Source organism: Zalophus californianus, chromosome 4 (genome assembly GCF_009762305.2).
Source record: "Zalophus californianus isolate mZalCal1 chromosome 4, mZalCal1.pri.v2, whole genome shotgun sequence".
In the NCBI taxonomy this organism is placed as follows: Eukaryota; Metazoa; Chordata; class Mammalia; order Carnivora; family Otariidae; genus Zalophus; species Zalophus californianus.
The window spans coordinates 171,730,971-171,749,602 of record NC_045598.1 but is presented as its reverse complement, the minus strand read 5'-3'; the positions used below and the strand labels follow the sequence as shown (position 1 = coordinate 171,749,602).

The window sequence follows — 18,632 nt, the reverse complement described above, 5'->3', positions numbered from 1 at the left end:
CTAGGCATTTGGACATTTATCTTTCAAGGTTGGAAAAAAATATAATGGCCAAAGCCAATTTTGTTATGTATCACTAAATTGAAATAGCTATTTTTCAAACATTTCTCAAACCAAATCTTGTATGGAGACCCAATATATAAAAACAGTGCTGCACAGGGGTGCCTGGGTGGCGCAGTTGGTTAAGCGTCTGACTCTTGGTTTCTACTCAGGTCATGATCTCAGGGTCATGAAATAGAGCCCCATGTCAGGCTCCATGCTCAGCGCAGAGTCTGCTTGAGACTCTCTCTCCCTCTGCCCCCACCCTCCACGTGCTCTTTCTCTCAAATAAATAAATCTTTAAAAAAGCAAAACAAAGCAGTGCTGTGCTGGCTGAAGGAGGGAGAAGATGCTGGACCCTTGCTCCTGTGAGTCACCTTCTCAGAACCTGACATCTCTATCAAATACAGTTTTAAAACCATCGAGCTAAACCAAAGAACTTTATTTTTTTATTTTTTTTTAAGATTTTATTTATTTATTTGAGAGAGAGCATGCCCACAAGTTAGGGGAGAGGCAGTGGGAGAGGGAGAAGCAGGCTTCCCGCTGAGCAGGGAGCCTGATAACAGGGCTCCATCCCAGGACCCTGGGATCATGACCCAAGCCAAAGGCAGACACTTAACCGACTGAGCCACCCAGGTGCTCCTAAACCAAAGTATCTCCCATGAAATCTAAGAAAGGAATTGAATGGGAGCCAGATGTGATAGAACAAGCCCTATTTACATTTTTTAATTTTTTTTATTATTATGTTATGTTGATCACCATACATCATTAGTTTTTGATGTAGTGTTCCATGATCTATTGTTTGCGTATAACACCCACTGCTCCATGCAGTACGTGCCCTCTTTAATACCCATCACCAGGCTAACCCCTCCCCCCGCCCCCTCCCCTCTAGAACCCTCAGTTTGTTTCTCAGAGTCCTTAGTCTCTCATGGTTCATCTCTCCCTCCAATTTCCCCCCCTTCATTCTTCCCTTCCTGCTATCTTCTTCTTCTTCTTCTTTTTTTTTTTTAATAAACCAAAGAACTTTTAAAGAAGGCTTTGACGCTGTGAAGGGGATGAAAAGACAAACTACAGGCTGAAGGGAAATATTTGAAAACCACACAGCCCACAGGAAATAAACATGTAATTAGAAAATGAGCAAAATACGTGACCAGCTGGCAAATAAACACATAAAAAATTCAACATTATTAGCCGTTAGGGAACAGATTAAAACCACAATGAGATATCACTACATATCTATCAGAATAGCTAAAATAAAAAATAGTGGCAATAAAAATGCTAGTGATGATGCAAAGAAATTGGATTACTTACACATTGCTGGTAGGAATGTAAAATGGTACAGCCAGTCTGGAAAAGAATATGGCAGTTTCTTATAAAACTAAACATGAGTTTACCATATATCAGTTGCACTTTTGGGCCTTTGTCCCAGAGAAATTAAAACACAAAAACCTGTACCAATTAATAATACTTCTGTATTACTCTTTATCCCCCTATAGTTATCAGCTCTTGGCATATTGTATATTTACTTATTTGTTTGTTTAATGTCTAGCTCATTCCACTAGAATGTAAGATTTATTATGAACAGGGATTTCCGTTGTATTCATTGCTATATTCCCAACATCAAGAACAGTACCTAGCATTAGTAAGTAGTAAGTTGGTTAATCAATCAATCAATGGAAAAGGAGTATAAAGCAGATTTTGGAAGAGAATCCTGCCAAACTTATATATATCTCCACCTGAATCTACCCTTGTATGGAGTCTGAGTAGCTCAGACAATTTTGAATGGTCTGATTTCTAAGGTAAGAACTAGGAGTATCTCCCATGAAATCTCAGAAAGGAATTGAATGGGAGCCAGATGTGATAGAACAAGCCCTATTTACATTAAAGTGAACACCAGGAATTTTTTTTTAACACTGTGACTGGTAACTCCCATTATATGAGTTTACATTAAGAGTCTTCAGAAGGCAGCTTATAATGTAGGTGGAGGGAATAAAATTGTACAAACAATAGGACAAGATAGGGTTAAATCAGTATCATAAGAGAAATTCAGGCATCTTTGTGGAATCAAAGGAGGTTGGCTTTGGTATTAGGAAAGGCTTTATGGAAGGACTGGTATTTATTTTGGAACTTGATATTTATGTGGAACTTAAATTTTTTGGATAAAATTTAGCAAGTGGAAATAAATCAGGAGAGTATTTCTAGTGGATGGAACAAAGAAAAGATTGGAGGATCTGTGTATACATTGTGTGTGTGTGTGTGTGTGTGTGTTTTGAATAGAAATAATGGAATAATGCTTTGGGGAATAGCAAGTGTAGTAGTGAGATGACTGTGAGACTTACAATGTAGAAAGTGATTTTAAGATGCCTAGCTCAGGCCCTTGCATGTGGGGGATACAGAATGAATGTTACTTCTCTTTCTCCCAGGCAATTTTGAGGAAAAATTGGGAGTTCTGGCTTAGGGGAGAAAACGAGCCAAAACACTGAAGCCGTAGCACTGAGAAGCACCCCTGAGAGTGTAACTCATCATGAGACTTTCAGTTCCCTGACAGGAAGCTTTTGAGTTTCCATTTTGATTGATTTTGTCTGAATTTATTTGGCACCTAATATTTATTTATTTATTTATTTATTTATTTATTACATTTATTACATTTATTTAGTTTAGCATTGAATATTATAAAAAGGGGCCAAATAAGGTTACATATCTAAGGTGAGAATTTTTTACAAATAAACTCAGAATTCCTATTCTAAAAATCACTTACTGAGCTCTAATTTTTTTAAATCTGAAGGGAATTAATTTCTCTTGGAACATCTCTTCATCAGGCAATAGAGTTCCAGTTTATATGCATTTGGTGCAAATTATAAAGCATAATTTTTTAGTTAAAACCTTTTAGTTAAAACCTATTTAACAAGAAATTTAGACAGAAATGATTGTACTATATTCAGGATCTTAGCCTTTAACGATATTGGCTTTTGTTTTAATACGTAATGCAGTAAAAAAAACAAATATTTAATTGCTGATTAGTTCTCTTTAGAGTCAGAGAAGTGCTTCTAAGAATGTATTTAATAGAGATCTGGCATAAGTTATTGAGAGAGAATAACTTTTCCCAGATTAGATGTTCCTACCTTAGAGATGAAAGAACATGATTTTCATCTACTCTGTGGTATTCTTTCTAATGTCCTTTGAAATATCCTTTTTGATCTCTACAAAAGAGAGTAGCTTTGTTTGGAGTAACTCAAAGTGCTTTTTGCATACTTACAGCTTAAGTAACATTTTAAAAATGAATTCAGCTTTCGTGTAAAGTTAACAATTCCATTTTTCCTCCACGTAAGTGTCACGGAAAGAGCCAGAACGTGGTGTTCAATAACATGGCATGTGAGCTTTGGCAGATCACTTAATCTTAGCAAGCCTTAGCTTCTTCAACTGTAAATGTCTGCTTGAAAACTAAGGTAACTGAAGCATTCTCTGAAACGATATAGATCTCTTCTCACCCTCTTTGTTTTTCTTTTCATTTGCCCAATTGCATTCCTTAGTAGCCCACTGTGGGTCACTTATAGGAACTTTAGGCAATCCACCAAATACAAGCTATCTTTTCAACCCACTCACAGCAAACTTCCTGGGTCTTCCCTTTACATTTCTAGATTCCCTTTCACTGTGGTAAAGAAAACCGACCTGCTTTATCCTCTCTCCTTTACCCTTGTTCCACATAGACTATGACTGTACTTCTCTCTGAAAATGCTGTCATTCCAATTCAAAGCTCTGCATAGAATCTTATAATGTAATCGTTAGTTTTCATATATGGTATTTATTTATACTTAGTTTTTCAGGTTTTTTTTTAATAAATAAGCTTTTAGAATCTTTTTAAGTTTCCCTTTTACTATAATAGGCATTTAAAAAATGTTTCTGATTACTTGATTTTGTGATGTATAGTGACTTCTTTGAAAACTGCATGTTGACTTTTTAGGGTTTTTTGTTTTGTTTTGTTTTGTTTTAGGTGAACAGCCAAATTTAGGGGTACTTTCACTGGAAAATTAATACATATATTTTAATTTTCAAGTCATCTGTCATATCAAATATGCATGTTGTCATAGTTGAGAGTGGCAGTTTAAATGTAGCTACTTAAAATGTGGGTGGAAAAAGCCTTGGGTTAGTAGTTAAGCGTAAGATCATAGTACTCTATTGTTCTCTGAATTTGAGAAGAATAATCAGTTGTGATGTTTTACATTTGTTTTCAATTTGCCTATTGGTAAAACATACCTTTTTATTTCTATATGCATATTGTTTTCAATTTGTCTTCTATTTTTAAGGCAAAGTTTGTATTAGATATTTAAAGGTATGTTAATATAAACATTTTAGCAAAGTGTGATTATTAATGGGAAAAGACAATAGGAATAACAATAGTTTGCCTTTCAAAGATGTATTGTTGTTATTGGCATCTTTATTATAGTGTCTGTTACCTTCTAGTGTTGAGATTTTCCAAATGTCTGGCCAATTCTTTCTATACTTAGGTGTTATATAAAAGAAGAACAGAACAGCAAAATCCTGTTCAAGGATTTTGGTGTTGCACTGTGACTTGCTTTATATATTTTAATGTTTTGTTTAGACTTTGAAAAGCTTTATAAATAACCAAGATCACTTTTTCTTAAGGTCATGGCTTTCATATAAAATCTTTCTTTCTTTGTTCTTTTTAAATCTAGGTGACTGTGGGGATCATGTTGTCATTATGAACACAAGGCACATTGCATTTTCTGGAAATAAATGGGAACAAAAAGTATACTCCTCACATACTGGGTAAGATAAAGCCATTGTCCAACAGACATATGAAAAAGTGCTTACATCACTAACCATCAGGAAATGGCCAGTCAAAACCACAATGAGATACTACCTTACCCCTGTCAGCATGGCCAGAATCAAGAAGACGATACATAACAAATGTTGATGAGGATGTGGAGAAAAAGGAACCTTCATCCACTGTTGGTGGGAATGTAAACTGGTGCAGCCACTGTGGAAAACAGTATGGAGGTTCCACAAAAAATTAAAAATAGAACTACCCTATGATCCAGTATTTCCACTACTTAGGTATTTAGCCAAAGAAAATGAAAACACTAATTTGTGAATACATATATACCCCTATGTTTATTGCAGCATTATTTATAATAGGCAAGATATAGAAAAGCAATCAAGTGTCCACTGATAGATGAATGGATAATGATGTACACATGTGCATGCACTGGAATATTACTCAGCCACAAAAAAGGATGCAGTCTTGCCATTTGCAACAATATGAGTATATAATGTTAAGTGAAGACTCGGAGAAAGATAAATAACATGTGATTTCACTTATATATGGAATCTAAAAAACAAATAAATAGGGACACCTGGGTGGCTCAGTCCATTAAGCGTCTGCCTTCAGCTCAGGTTATGATCCCGGGGTCCTGGGATTGAGCCCCGCATCGGGCTCCCTGCTCAGTGGGAGGCCTGCTTCTCCCTCTCCCTCTGCTCCCCTGTTCCTGCTCTCTTTCTCTCTCAAATAAGTAAATAATCTTTAAAAAAATAATAAATAAATGAATAAACAAAAAGCAGAATCAGAGCTATAAATATAAAGAACAAATTGATGATTGCTAGAGGGGATGAGAGTGGAGGGGATGGGCAAAATGGGTGAAGGGGAATGGGAGATACAGACTTCTAGTTATGGAGTGAATAAGTCACGGGGATAAAAGGTTCAGAATGGGAATATAGTCGGTGGTATTGTAATAGCATTGTATAGCATAACATACAGAGTTGTTGAATCACTAAGTTGTACACCTGAAACTAATGTAACATCATGTGTCAGCTATACTCAAAAAAAAAAGATAATGCATTGTCAAGGAAGATAGGTAGTTGAAATATATTACTTTAAAAATACTCTTGGTCTTACTACGGGTGCCGGGCTGGCTCAGTTGGAAGAGATGCCTCTTCATCTCAGGGTTATGAGTGTGAGCTCCATGTTGGGTCTAGAGAATATTTAAAAAAAATTTTTTTTTAAATAAATAAGTAAACAAACCCATCCCTTAAAAAAAAGGAATACTATAGATCTCACTTAAAAAGCTATTTTCAAAAATTGGCATTTAAGAAAATACTAATTTTGTATATGCTACATATATAATTTAATCAAAAAACCCACAGAACTATACCAAATACTAGTTATTAGTGACAGTATTTGTTTTTCCTGGGAGCTTTTCACATAACTTCTCTGGTTTAGATTATTCTCATTTTTTAGTCAGTCTTCTCAATTTTTTCTTTCTGTTTCCTCTAATTCATGTTACTGCTATTTCCTGAACCATAATACATGAGATGTTTAAGGAATGGTGAACAAAATCCCCAAGTTTGGAAGATACCTAAAATCCCCACAACATACCTTTCAAGATCCAGGTCTCTCTGCCAGTGTTTGAATAATAACCATCTCGTGGCTTGTAAGGCAGCCCATTCATTCCACCTTTGAAATGGTTTAAATTTTAGAAAGCTCTTTATGCTATTGAATCATAATCTGTTTTTCTGCAGCTTTCATACTGGTCTTAGTTCTCCTCTTTGGACAGTGTAAAATAATCATATCTCTTCCACAGGACATCCTTCACATAATTTTGAGAAAGGGATGAATAAGAGCCCATTGATTTATCTTTTCCCTAGGCTAAACATGTATAGTTTCTTCAGAGTTCTTCCTTTGGCTTCCCTTTGACTATCGCCTGTGTATCTTGGTCACTCTCTAGATACAGTCATTTCTTGTCAGTGTCTTTCGTAACTAAATATACTCAACTGGCTATGTTCTGATGGTTTCCTGGTATATTGGGAGTCCTCCATTTTTCAGTTGCAGTCCTCTATTGCAACAGAACTTTTCTTCAAGGCCATATCACTGGGTAGTACACTGAGTTCATGATCAGCTAAAACTCCCAAGTCTTTCTTAAACATGCTGCTGTTCAACCATGTATCTTCCTTCTTGTATGTTTTAGTTGCATTTTAACCCAACTACAATACCTTAGTTAAATTTTATCTCCAGCCTTTTAAAATCTTTTGAGATCTTGATTGTGTCATGTAATGTGTTAGTTAACCCTTCTGCTTCAGGTCATATATAAATTTAATTAAGCATACCTTCTATACTATCATGTAAGATATGGTTAGAAATGTTGACCTTTCATGGGTTCCTGGGTGGCTCAGTCAGTTAAGCGGCTGACTCTTGATTTCAGCTCAGGTTATGATCTCAGGGTCCTGGGATCAAGCCCCGCATAGGGCTGTATGCTCAGTGGGGAGTCTGCTTGAGATTCTCTCTCTCCTTTTACCCCTCTCCCCACTCATGCTCTCTCTCTAAAATAAATAAATAGATCTTTAAAAAAAAAAAAGAAATGTTAGCCTTTCATTCTTGATTAAAATTATTATTTTATTTCCAAGTCCACCTTCGTCTTAGACAAGCAGACTTTAATATCCCCCCTTAAGTAGGTCTTAAATGCTGGGAATAACTTTTTTGCTTCCATTAGCCATCCTTTGCCCACATAAATGCCCAAGTAAATATTCACATCCGGCTTTAGTAGTTTCTACTATTAGGAAATCTCTACAGATAAACCAAGTTCTATAAAATTTAGAGATAATGGGGGAAGGAAATATGAAAAGTCAGGCTAACATTATGTGATAAAAGCATAAAGGGAAAGTATTGACAAAAAATGCTATAGTAATTACTGTACCAATAATGTCTGTAGTGATACTGCAGATGAAGGAAAATAATAGCAGTGCTGGTAGTGAACAGCTAGTGCAATGTACCCTTTGCTGGTGGTGTCCTTTTCAGTAAAACTCTCTTATCTATGGATGAAAATCTAAACTGCTGTAAATTATTGGTACCCAGCTACCCCTTCTGCTTCAGAATCCTTCATTTTAGCCAACATACTGCTATTTCTTGCCTCTCGGCCTTTGCATGTGTTATTCTCCTTCACAGGAGTGTTTCTCAAGAACTCTCATGTTTATCCATTAAAATCTGACTCAGATAGCACCTCTTCTGGAAGGCCTTCCCTATTTCCTCATCCCCCGTAGGGTTAGTCACTTTTTGTTTCTGTTTCTCCTGACTCTTCACTTTGTTCCTTCACCTCACTTCAGGTACCACTCTTATTATGCTCATAACACTGTTACATTATGTATTCAAAACTTAACTCTCTAGTTGTAAAAATGTTAATATATGATAATTTTAGAAAATGCAGAAAAATGTAAAGAAGGAACTAAAAATCATTTTTCATCCTGTGGACTAAATATTTTAATACATACACAAGTTTACATCCTTTTTCACTTTATATAAAATTCCCAGAAAGCTTTTTTATAAATATTATTGTCAGTCACTGTGTAGTAGTGCACAATATGATTTGCGTATATAATGATTGTTCTATTTTGTAAAATTAAAATTTTTAATTTCATAAAGAGCCGAAAAACGTCTTTATCCATTAGGCTTTTTCAATATATAGGGTAATCTAAAATAAAACTAGAAATGTAACGAATTTCGAGATCAAAGGGATGATAATAGGTCTTTTAAGAGGTATTTCTAAATACTACTGTAATATTGCACTAGGAGTGCATAAGGATGCCTGTTGTAAAACTGCTGACAGTACTGCCATAAAAATGGCTTAACAATAAGATTCTGCTACTTCGATGGGCATCGGATTGTTTACATTTGCATTATAATAAGGTATCGATGCTTTTCTTAGCACTTTCTCTGCATATTTTATCTATTAAGAATATTAATCCACTATTAGATAGTTTACTTTTTACGAATTTTCTTTATATCCTTTGTTGTATGGTTATTTAACTTTTATATAATTAAATCTCTCTTTTCCCTTGTAATTTCTTCTGTGTTTTCCAGTCTCAGAAAATCTTTTCTCAGCTAAATATTTCATAAACATTCACTTCTCATGGTTTTAGAGGTCAGGCGAGATGTGTATGTGTGCACCTTGAACTTTGACATCTAACTGTTCAGTCATCTAAAGTGTATTGATATGAGTTAGAAATACAGTCTACTGTTAGATGCCTCAGTAGAATTCACTTAGTCATTTTTCCTGTGGACCGGATACCGTTATATTTATTATATAACCCCAGCACTCAGCACAATAGGCATTCAGTATTTACTGAATTAATTTGAGTTGAAAAAAATTTGACTAACATTTAAAACAGTTTCGTCTCTTCCATTCAGGCTATCCCTGGAGGAAGAAGTGTAATTACTTTTTCACCAGTAAAAATCAACTGAGTATTTATTACACTATGCAAGTCATTCGTATACTCAGAATTTTATGCTCTCTCTCCAGATTCTCCTGAAATAAAACGTAAATGGTATTATGCTTTAGAATTTGGCATCCCGGTGTTGAAAACAGAGACGTGATCTTTAGCGTAGAAGGTGTAAAGTACTTTTTTCCATGGAGGGAATGAATACAGGAATTGAAGTCTAGACAGGTATTTCTTTTTCTGAAACTGAAATTCCTTGAAACAGATGCAAGAGTATCACTTTGAAAATTATCCATCTTTCTCAGCAAACTTCTAAATCTGCTTCTTCAATTTTATTCCTAAGATGTGATTCTTTCAAATCTTTTCAAGTCTTGTCGAAAGAAACTTATGAAAGGAATCACATTTTAGGTAATCTTTAACTTCTTTTGCAGAGTGCACTGAGTTTATGTTTTCTTTTCCCCTTCCTCAGAAATCATTTAGGCTATATTTATCCATTCAGCATAATGAAACCTTACATCTGTATATTGTTTTTGTTTTAAATTTCTTAAGCAGTTTCACAAACATTTTCTCATTTGACTCTTGTAAAAATCTTGAGAGGTAGATAGAGCAGATAGTATCATTTTCTCATGTGAATAAACTCATATAAAAAGGTAAAATGAGTTAACTAATATTATACTGGTAGCCACTGGTAAACCTAGATTCTTGACTGGAATATGGGGCATCCAAGTTACTAAGCTGCAACCACTATGATCCCAAATATATATATATCCCATATACATGTGTGTATGTGTATATGTATGTGTGTGTGTATGTGTATGTATGTATGCATGTATGTATACTTTTTAACCTCTACTCATTTTATATATTTTTATGTGAATTCAGTGAAATATTTTATTACTTATAAGACCAGCGTATAACTCTTAGTGGTCTTTTACCAATTGTTAATAGGAAACAGGATCATCCCCTCTTCAGAGTATGAACTTGACTTTATAACCAAAGTGGTCTACCACTATTTTCCCCAAACTTGACCCCTAGGCTATACAGACATTCTGACTTGGCAGGAAATGTGAAGCATATTGGCTCACTGCTTTTTCTTTCTTAATTCAAGCAGGATAAACTACCCCATAATGAATCAATGAGTCAATGAATCAATGAATGAAAACTTTAAATTCCCTTGAAAGGTAATTATGTCATGAATTTTCCAAGATGTGGAACTTTTATGAAACAATGATAGTTGACCACTTAAAAAGAACAGCATTTCAAATAGCATAGGTTACTACTTAATTTTCTTAAGACACTATAATGAACAGCATAGTTTCCTAAAACAATAATTTTATAATAAAAATAGTTTTCATATTATAAAACATTCATTTCAAGAATACTATATCATAGCCTACTCCCAGTTTTAATGTCTTTGCTTCTTTTCACAGCTATCCAGGTGGATTTAAACAAGTAACAGCTGCTCAGCTTCACCAGAAGGATCCAGTAGCAGTAAGTTTATTGTATTTTTTATTATTTATCATCTGTGGAAAGACGTTCAGAAACTGTTTTTCCAGTCTTGCTTCTCTTCTAATGTAGCTAGCATGCAAGGCTATAAATTCTGCGCTTTAACTGTCTCACAAGTTTTGATAACTATTAACCCATTATTATTCAAATCTATATATTTTCTAAGTACTATTTACTATGTTTTTCATGTAGCCAAACAGTTTTGTTGCTTTTCTTTTTAATTACTTGATACCAGCCTGATTACCTAGAATATGATATGTTCACGAAAACATCTTGGAGAGCATTGTTTGTATCTATGTATGTTTATAGATCCATTATATCAAATATGCAAAGTATGTTGTTCCAATCAAAAGTCTTACCTTTTTTTGTTCATTTGATTTATTGATTACCTGAAAGAGTTATGTTACATTCTCAATTGTGGATTTATTTTTTCCCTGTAGTTCTGGCAGTTTTAGCTTTGTATGTTTTGAAAATTTAGTGTTAGATGAATTTAAGTATGGAATTATACTATTCCTAGGAATTAATCAGCATATGTACTTGGCCCTTTTTATCTCCAATAATGCTTTTTAACTCCAGGTGTATTTTTTTTTATATTAATAAGCTGCATCAGTCTTCTTTTGATAGTGTTTGCCTGAAATGTCATTTTACTTTACCTTTAAACTAGATTTTATTTTTTCCTCTCTTTCTTTCTTGCCTTCTTTTGGATTGAGTTTATTTATTAGAAGTCTAAGATTAATCAGTATCTTTATTTTCCTCCAGATCAAATCAAGGTCCTTAGAAGATTTTTAACACCTACTCTCCCTCACAGTTATGATTCTTTCTCTAGTCAACAATTTTTAAAACCCTTCCAATTCAACATTCTTGTTATTGTTTTACATAGTTACTGATTTTTTATGATTCTTTTTGCTTATAAATCCTTTCAGATAACAGCCTTCCTTTGGGATTAATTTCCTTCTCGAAATACTTCTTTTGACATTCCTATCATAACATTCTCTTAATAGTAAACTCATTTTGTCTGAAACTATCTTTATTTTTGACTTCTTTCTTGAAAGTTAGTTTTGCTTATTCAGTATATGCGATTCTAGGATAACTATTCTCTTTCACCTGTTTGAAGCTATTGTTCAAAGAGATTTTAGTTTCTGTTACTGCTATTGATAAATCACATGTCAGTTTAACTATTTCTTTGTATGTATTTTGTCTTCTTTTTGGATACTTTTGAGATCTTTCCTTTGGCATTGGTTTTCCTGTTTCTATTCAAGTCTTGTTATTTATTTTGCTTGAGGACTGGTATCTTGAGTTCTGAAAATTTGTCAGCTCTTACATCTTTTAAATATGGGTCCCTTTATTCTTTATCTGTTCTTTCCCTTTGGAAATCTGGTTATATTTACAGTAGATTGTCTCATTTCATTGTACATTAGCTCTCTTGCATATTTTATATGTCCCTGTCTGTGCTGCATTGTCGATAATTTCTTTATGTCTATGTTCTAGTTCTCTATCTTTTTACCTGTGTTTCATCTGATCAATCCTTTTATTGAGTTTCTAATTTGAATTATTATATTTTTTTCTTGAAGATTTACTGTTTGTCTTTTTTTTCAAGTTTGCTGGTCAGTTTTTTTTTATAATTTTTTATTGTTATGTTAATCACCATACATTACATCATTAGTTTTTGATGTAGTGTTCCATGATTCATTGTTTGTGCATAACACCCAGTGCTCCACGCAGAACGTGCCCTCTTTAATAACCATCACCAGGCTAACCCATCCCCCACCCTCCTCCCCTCTAGAACCCTCAGTTTGTTTTTCAGAGTCCATTGTCTCTCATGGTTCGTCTCCCCCTCCGACTTACTCCCCTTCATTCTTCCCCTCCTGCTATCTTCTTCTTTTTTTTTTTCTGCTGGTCAGTTTTGATAGTTTTTCTGTTTCTTTGTCATACTTGGGTTCCTTATTTTTTTAAGCCTAGTAAACATAATTCTTAGTGTTTATATCTGATTCTAATATTTGTGGTCTTTGTGGATCTGTAATATATTGTTTCTGCTCAGAATACTTGATAAGCTCATGTACCTTGAAACTTCATCACTGAGAATTCTTTGAGACTTATATCTTCAAAGTGGATTTCTTCATAAAAATTTGCTTAGCGGGGGGACCTGGTGCCCGACCTAGTTAAGTGCCCGACTCTTGGTTTCCATTCATGTCATGATCTCAGGGTTGTGAGATTGAGCCCCACGCCGGGCTTTGCCTTCAGTGGGAGTCTGCTTGAGATTCTGTCTCCCTCTCCCTCTGCCCTTCCCCCTTCTCCTGCACGTGCTCTCTCTTTCTCTAAAATAAATAAATAAATCTTAAAAAAAAAAAAAGATTGGCTTAGCTTCTGATAGGTGCGTGGGGCTATACCAACCTAAGACCTCTTTAAGCTATACTTTATAGACTTCTGGGTTTTGATCCCCATTTTAAAAAGGGTGAATTTGGGGCCTCGAGGCCTTCTGCAGTCAGGCTCATGCTTCTAGTTTCCTGTCAGGAAAGATTTTTATTTTTTAATTTCCCTACTCTATACCCTGGATATTGACTTCTGTTGAAAATCTAGGTTTATGAGGAAGTCTTTGATCTTACTTCCTGACCAAAAAAGAGGTAGTCCTTTGAAATCCAAGCCCTGCACTAAGCTGATGCCCTCTGGGCAAATGCCAGCCTTAGGACTCTTTTTTGTACTACTTTCTCCTACTTCTGGCCTCTAGTTGCTTCCATGCTTTAGAAAAGATTTTTTAAAACAATATTATTAATTTCATTAATATTTATTTCTTTATCATTTGAGTTATATACTAGACATTTCTAATCTAAATATTAGCTGTCAATATTGCTAAAAACAAAGTCTCCTGTTGCCATTTCACAATTTTATTTTTCCTTCCTTAATTCTTTGTAACTCAGTCTTTGAACTATACTCATAGAATAGATAATAACATTTTCCCTATTATGAACTATTTTAGCTTTATACCTAAATACATTCATAAATGAACAAAGTGTTATGCTGTGAAGACATTCTTTTTTTAATTTCCCTACAGTGGTGAATAAAAATAGGTATCTATTGTCAGGATACAATCATTTGTTTGGTGTAATACTGCCTAAAACTTCCTTGGAGGTGAGGGAGAGGGACATATTTTATTATAGTAAGTCCTGACATAGCATTTGGGAAGTTCCATGCTTTACCATTTATTTTTACTTCTTATCATTTATAGGTGTTTTACAAAAATATGCTCAGAGATTGCTTAAGAAATATTTAACGTTCTGTGGTCAAATAAAATATTCTGTTTTGACTATTTATATGGATTGCATGTAATGGTATTAAAAAGTTATAAGGGCTGCTGATAATATGTACCATAAGTGCTACAACAAATTGTAGTTTTAATATTTGACAAATATTTTTAAGATTTAAATTTCTGTGTCATTCAGGCATGCTCACTATACGCTAGGAGGCAGTATAGTCCCAACTTTTTTATAAGGATTTGGCAATAGATAACATTTGTAGAAATTGTTTCAAGTTATGTTTTATAAACAAATATTAAAATGCATTACAAAATGTTTAATGAAGGCCTAGAAAATAGTTCAAAGTTAAATCCATTTGAATTATTATGTCATTTAAATAACGTCAATTTTTTTTTTAAGTCTTAATTTTGACTTTGCATTTTGAAAAAGAATAGCTTGTTAAGGAAGAGTTCAGTTATTTTACTTCCAAATCAAATACTTACGTGTTTGTCTGGAACAGTAGGTCTTCTGCCAGCAGACATAATTTGCTTATCAGTACTTGGTGTATGGGCTTGTAAGAGAATTTGTTTCTGATTATTAGTACAGTCCTGGAATATTGTTTGTAAAATACATTAATTAATAATTTGAATAGTTATTAGTAGGTTATTAAATATTTCAAAATATTTTTATAATTACACAGATTATTTGTAAACTCATATAAATGTGTTGATTCAGCCTTTCCTTATCCCTCTATCATATATTTTAGTTTCATTAGTAGTTTCTTTGTCCTTATATTTTTTTCTTTTTTAAGTTTTTATTTATTTAAATAATCTCTACACCCAATGTGAGGCCTGAACTCAGGACCCCAAGTTCAAGAGTTACATGCGCTTCTGACTTAGCCAACCAGATGCCCCACCTCTTTGTCCTTACATTTTTTTCTAACATGGTTCCTTTCTTATCTCCTCCCCACCCCCATAGTTAATAAAGTTATTTTGTGTGAAACAAATGGGCACATGCCCTGGTTTTCAGATGTGGAAGCTCTTTAATATTTATTAACCTCGCTTTAATTCTTTCTCACTTTCTGAATTCCTTAGAACTTACGCTTAAGCCTATGCAGCTATAATTACTTGATTGCTTGCACACGTTGTGTTCTATTATTTGGGGCGTATATTGTTTGTATGTTTGCCTTTTTCTCTCCCCTGTCGGGTTAAAACCTTTCTACACTTTCTAGCTTTCTCTAATTTGACCCTTATGTTTGCATTTTTTAATAGGGCAAGTTTTAAAAAACCAACTTGTTAATTCAAGTGACTACAACTGTATTTTTTTAAGAGCATGAACCCTAAATGCCATATAACCCTACCATAACAATAAAATTGCTATTTTGGGATATTCAGAGGATATAATGACTAGCTTATCCAGAAAAGATGCTCAGTAGTCTTAACACTGTCGATTTCTGCTTAAGACTTTTAAAAATTAAAAATTTTAAGGACAATTATCTAGATCAGTGCTGTCCAGTAGAAATTTCTGTCATGATGTTCTATGTCTGCACTGTCAAACATGATAGCCACTAGCCATATGTGGCAATTGGTCACTTGAAATGTGGCTTGTGTGACTGAGTTAACTGAATTTTTAATTGCTTTTAATTTTAACAATAGAAATCTCTATTAAAATCTCTAGAACATAGAGTATTAATAGTACTAAACTGGAAAATATATATGGGATGCCATTAGCTTTTGTATGTAGTAAGGGTTTTTTTTGTTTGGTTAGTTTTTTTTGATGAGAAAATTAAAGATACAGGAAATCCTCTTATAGTGCAACACTGTTCTAACATGTATAGTTTTAGTGTTTTTTTTTTAATTTTCTTATGTTAATCACCATACATTTCATCATTAGTTTTTGATGTAGTGTTCCATGATTCATTGTTTGCGTATAACACCCAGTGCCCCATGCAGAGCGTGCCCTCTTTAATACCCATGACCAGGCTAACCCATCCCCCCACCCTCCTCCCCTCTAGAACCCTCAGTTTGTTTCCCAGAGTCCATAGTCTCTCATGGTTCGTCTCCCCCTCTGATTTCCCCCCTTCATTTTTCCCTTCCTACTAACTTTAATATATGTCAAGTCATATTCTTGGATTATGTGTACAGATGGTAAAAATTGATGCAGCTCTCCAAATGTCCCTATCGGCAGCTTTATGAAGACCTCGCAGTATATTTGTATATACTAGATGCCAGCAGGCCCCCAGGAGATGATGGAACACAGGGTGACACTGTGTGACCTTCTCTTGATAAAGGATGTCAAATCACATTCAGACCAACAAAGAGGATAATCTTAAAAGGGAAAAAGTAAATCACGGCAAGATTAGTTTGCCGTCTTGGGAATGGGTATGGTAGAGAGAAGGGACTTTTGTCTTCTTGAGAGGTGACAGAGAGAAACACATTATAGGTGTGATTTCATGTACTATATGTCTATTCTGGGAGTAAGACCACTGCCTGGTTTGGATTCCAGCACCACCAAGTTAGATATATGAAATTGGGAGAGTTCTTTAACCTCTTTAAATCTGTTTTCTCATGTGTGAAATGAGACTCAGCATCATAAACAAGACAACAAATGTAACACAGTTAACAATGTTAACATTGTTGTAGATTTGTGACCTACGGAGTCATTCTCAGAACTGTATGGTCATGCTTACTTTATGAATTTGAAACCTCCTGATCTACCTGGAGGAAACTAGATTTAAGGCCTCCCTGGGTTCTGCTGAATTCAGTATGTGACAGATTATTTGAGCCATAGGTTCTTGTACAAGCTTAGAGAATTTCTTCTTATTCTAGCTAACATCAGTACATATGTAGATTATTTTCCATCTTTCCCTATTGTCCTTTTCCTTTAAGACTAAATTAAAGCAAATAGAGCCTAAAGAAAATAGTAATGCACAAAATAATGACAATTCCTTTGCTGTTGCTGTCACATATATCTACTTAGGTCCTAATTTCTTTCCTTTCGTTTTTGTTGAGTCTTAGCCCACTTATTTTCACCACTATCTCTAAATGTGGTTGCCTTCTTATATCCCAAATCAGATTTTTCTTGTTGAGTCCTACATATATCTGTTTTTCAGATTGTGAAACTAGCTATTTATGGCATGCTGCCAAAAAACCTTCACAGAAGAACTCTGATGCAGAGATTGCATCTTTTCCCAGATGAGGTAAGTCAGTGGTCGTTGGTAATGATGCTGCAACAAGGAACATGGCCAGAGCCCCTGATAAATTGAGGGTATTCATTGCTAATTTCATCAGCTATAAAAAGCATGAATTTTATATACATTTTATGTGACTAGTAGCAAACCTTGTTTGAATCATGGATTAATAACTCAGTTTTGGTTGCTAATTATTTTCCTTGATTTAATTTTAGAATACTTGTTCCTAACTCAAAATTTATTCAGCTAAAAAAGTATTTGAAAAAAATAGTTTTATTTATTACTATTAAACCATTTTAAGTCCTTAGCTTTTCTCTTTAGTATAATGTAATGAAACAGTAGAGGTTCTATAATAAAATAGCTGAGTCCAGGCTCTGGAATCAGACTATCTGGATTAGAATTCATGCTCCACCATTTACTGACTTTATGGCCATGGGTAGTTACTTATTATCTCTGTTTTCTCATCTGTGAAATGGAAATAAGGGTACCTACTTTACAAGATTGTGGTAAGGGTCAAATGAGGTAACATTTGTAGAGCACCTAGAATAGGCCTGACATAGTAAGTGCCGTCATTACCATGATTGTGATTGTTGCCCTTATAGTTACTACTAGAGGAATAATGTAGAAACTAATTCCAGAATACGAAGTTATATCAACTATTTAAGCCACTGTGTGCTCTATTTAGTTAGCTTAATGCATGAGTAAATTACTCAGGCTTTTATCAAAATGGTTAATGTATTACCTTTGCTTTGCATTAATGAGTAGAATTTTCCAGTATTCACTTTACCTCTGAGGTAACAAGTATGGGAGCTATGTCATCATCTAAAAATAAATGACTTTCATCAAATCACAATATTAAATGTTGTATTTCTGATTGTACTGTCCCATTTTTTTAGAATCTGTACTTTCTAAAAGACACACACACACACACAAAATGTGTGTATATAGATAGATATATAATCTTAGTTATAAGGCAGTCAGGTTTGAATGTGGATTTTTTGTTTTCATGGTAGTTCATTTGAACAGCAAATTACTTAAATAGTTTCAGACTATAAAATTAATGGGCCCATTTCCCCAAAAATGGATTGTCAAATATTCAAAAGCTTCATAGCACATTTTGTTGTCCAGGCCATAGGGAAATAGACATTCATAGATTGCTGGTAGGTATACAAAATGGTGCAACCGATAAGGAATCTGAGAATGAGGTAACATTACATATAATACAATACATACATAAGGAGATTCATGCTTCATTCAGCAATCCGTTTACTCTGAAGATACACAAAATTATTGTTTCCACCTTATTTATAATAGTAAAATAATAGAAATAAGAGTTTATTCATAGGTGATTGGATAAACAGTATTACATCCATTCAGTTGAGTATTATGTAATTATAAAAAAAGAATGCCAAATATTCTTGTGAATTGATGTTTCCAAGACATAT

The 18,632-nt window shown here is 34.2% G+C and overlaps 1 protein-coding gene across 2 annotated transcripts in view; it reads left to right on the top strand.

The window, feature by feature from the left end:
- Nucleotides 1-18,632, top strand: part of MRPL13 (mitochondrial ribosomal protein L13) — a 47,958-nt gene that overhangs the window by 10,350 nt on the left and 18,976 nt on the right. Inside the window, exons 3-5 of one of the 2 annotated variants that reach the window (XM_027614729.2) lie at nucleotides 4,731-4,824; nucleotides 10,692-10,752; nucleotides 17,110-17,196. In XM_027614729.2, coding sequence (XP_027470530.1) covers nucleotides 4,731-4,824; nucleotides 10,692-10,752; nucleotides 17,110-17,196 — 242 coding nt within the window. The remainder of the gene's footprint in view (nucleotides 1-4,730; nucleotides 4,825-10,691; nucleotides 10,753-17,109; nucleotides 17,197-18,632) is intronic. The other variant, XM_027614739.2, reaches the window with a different exon arrangement.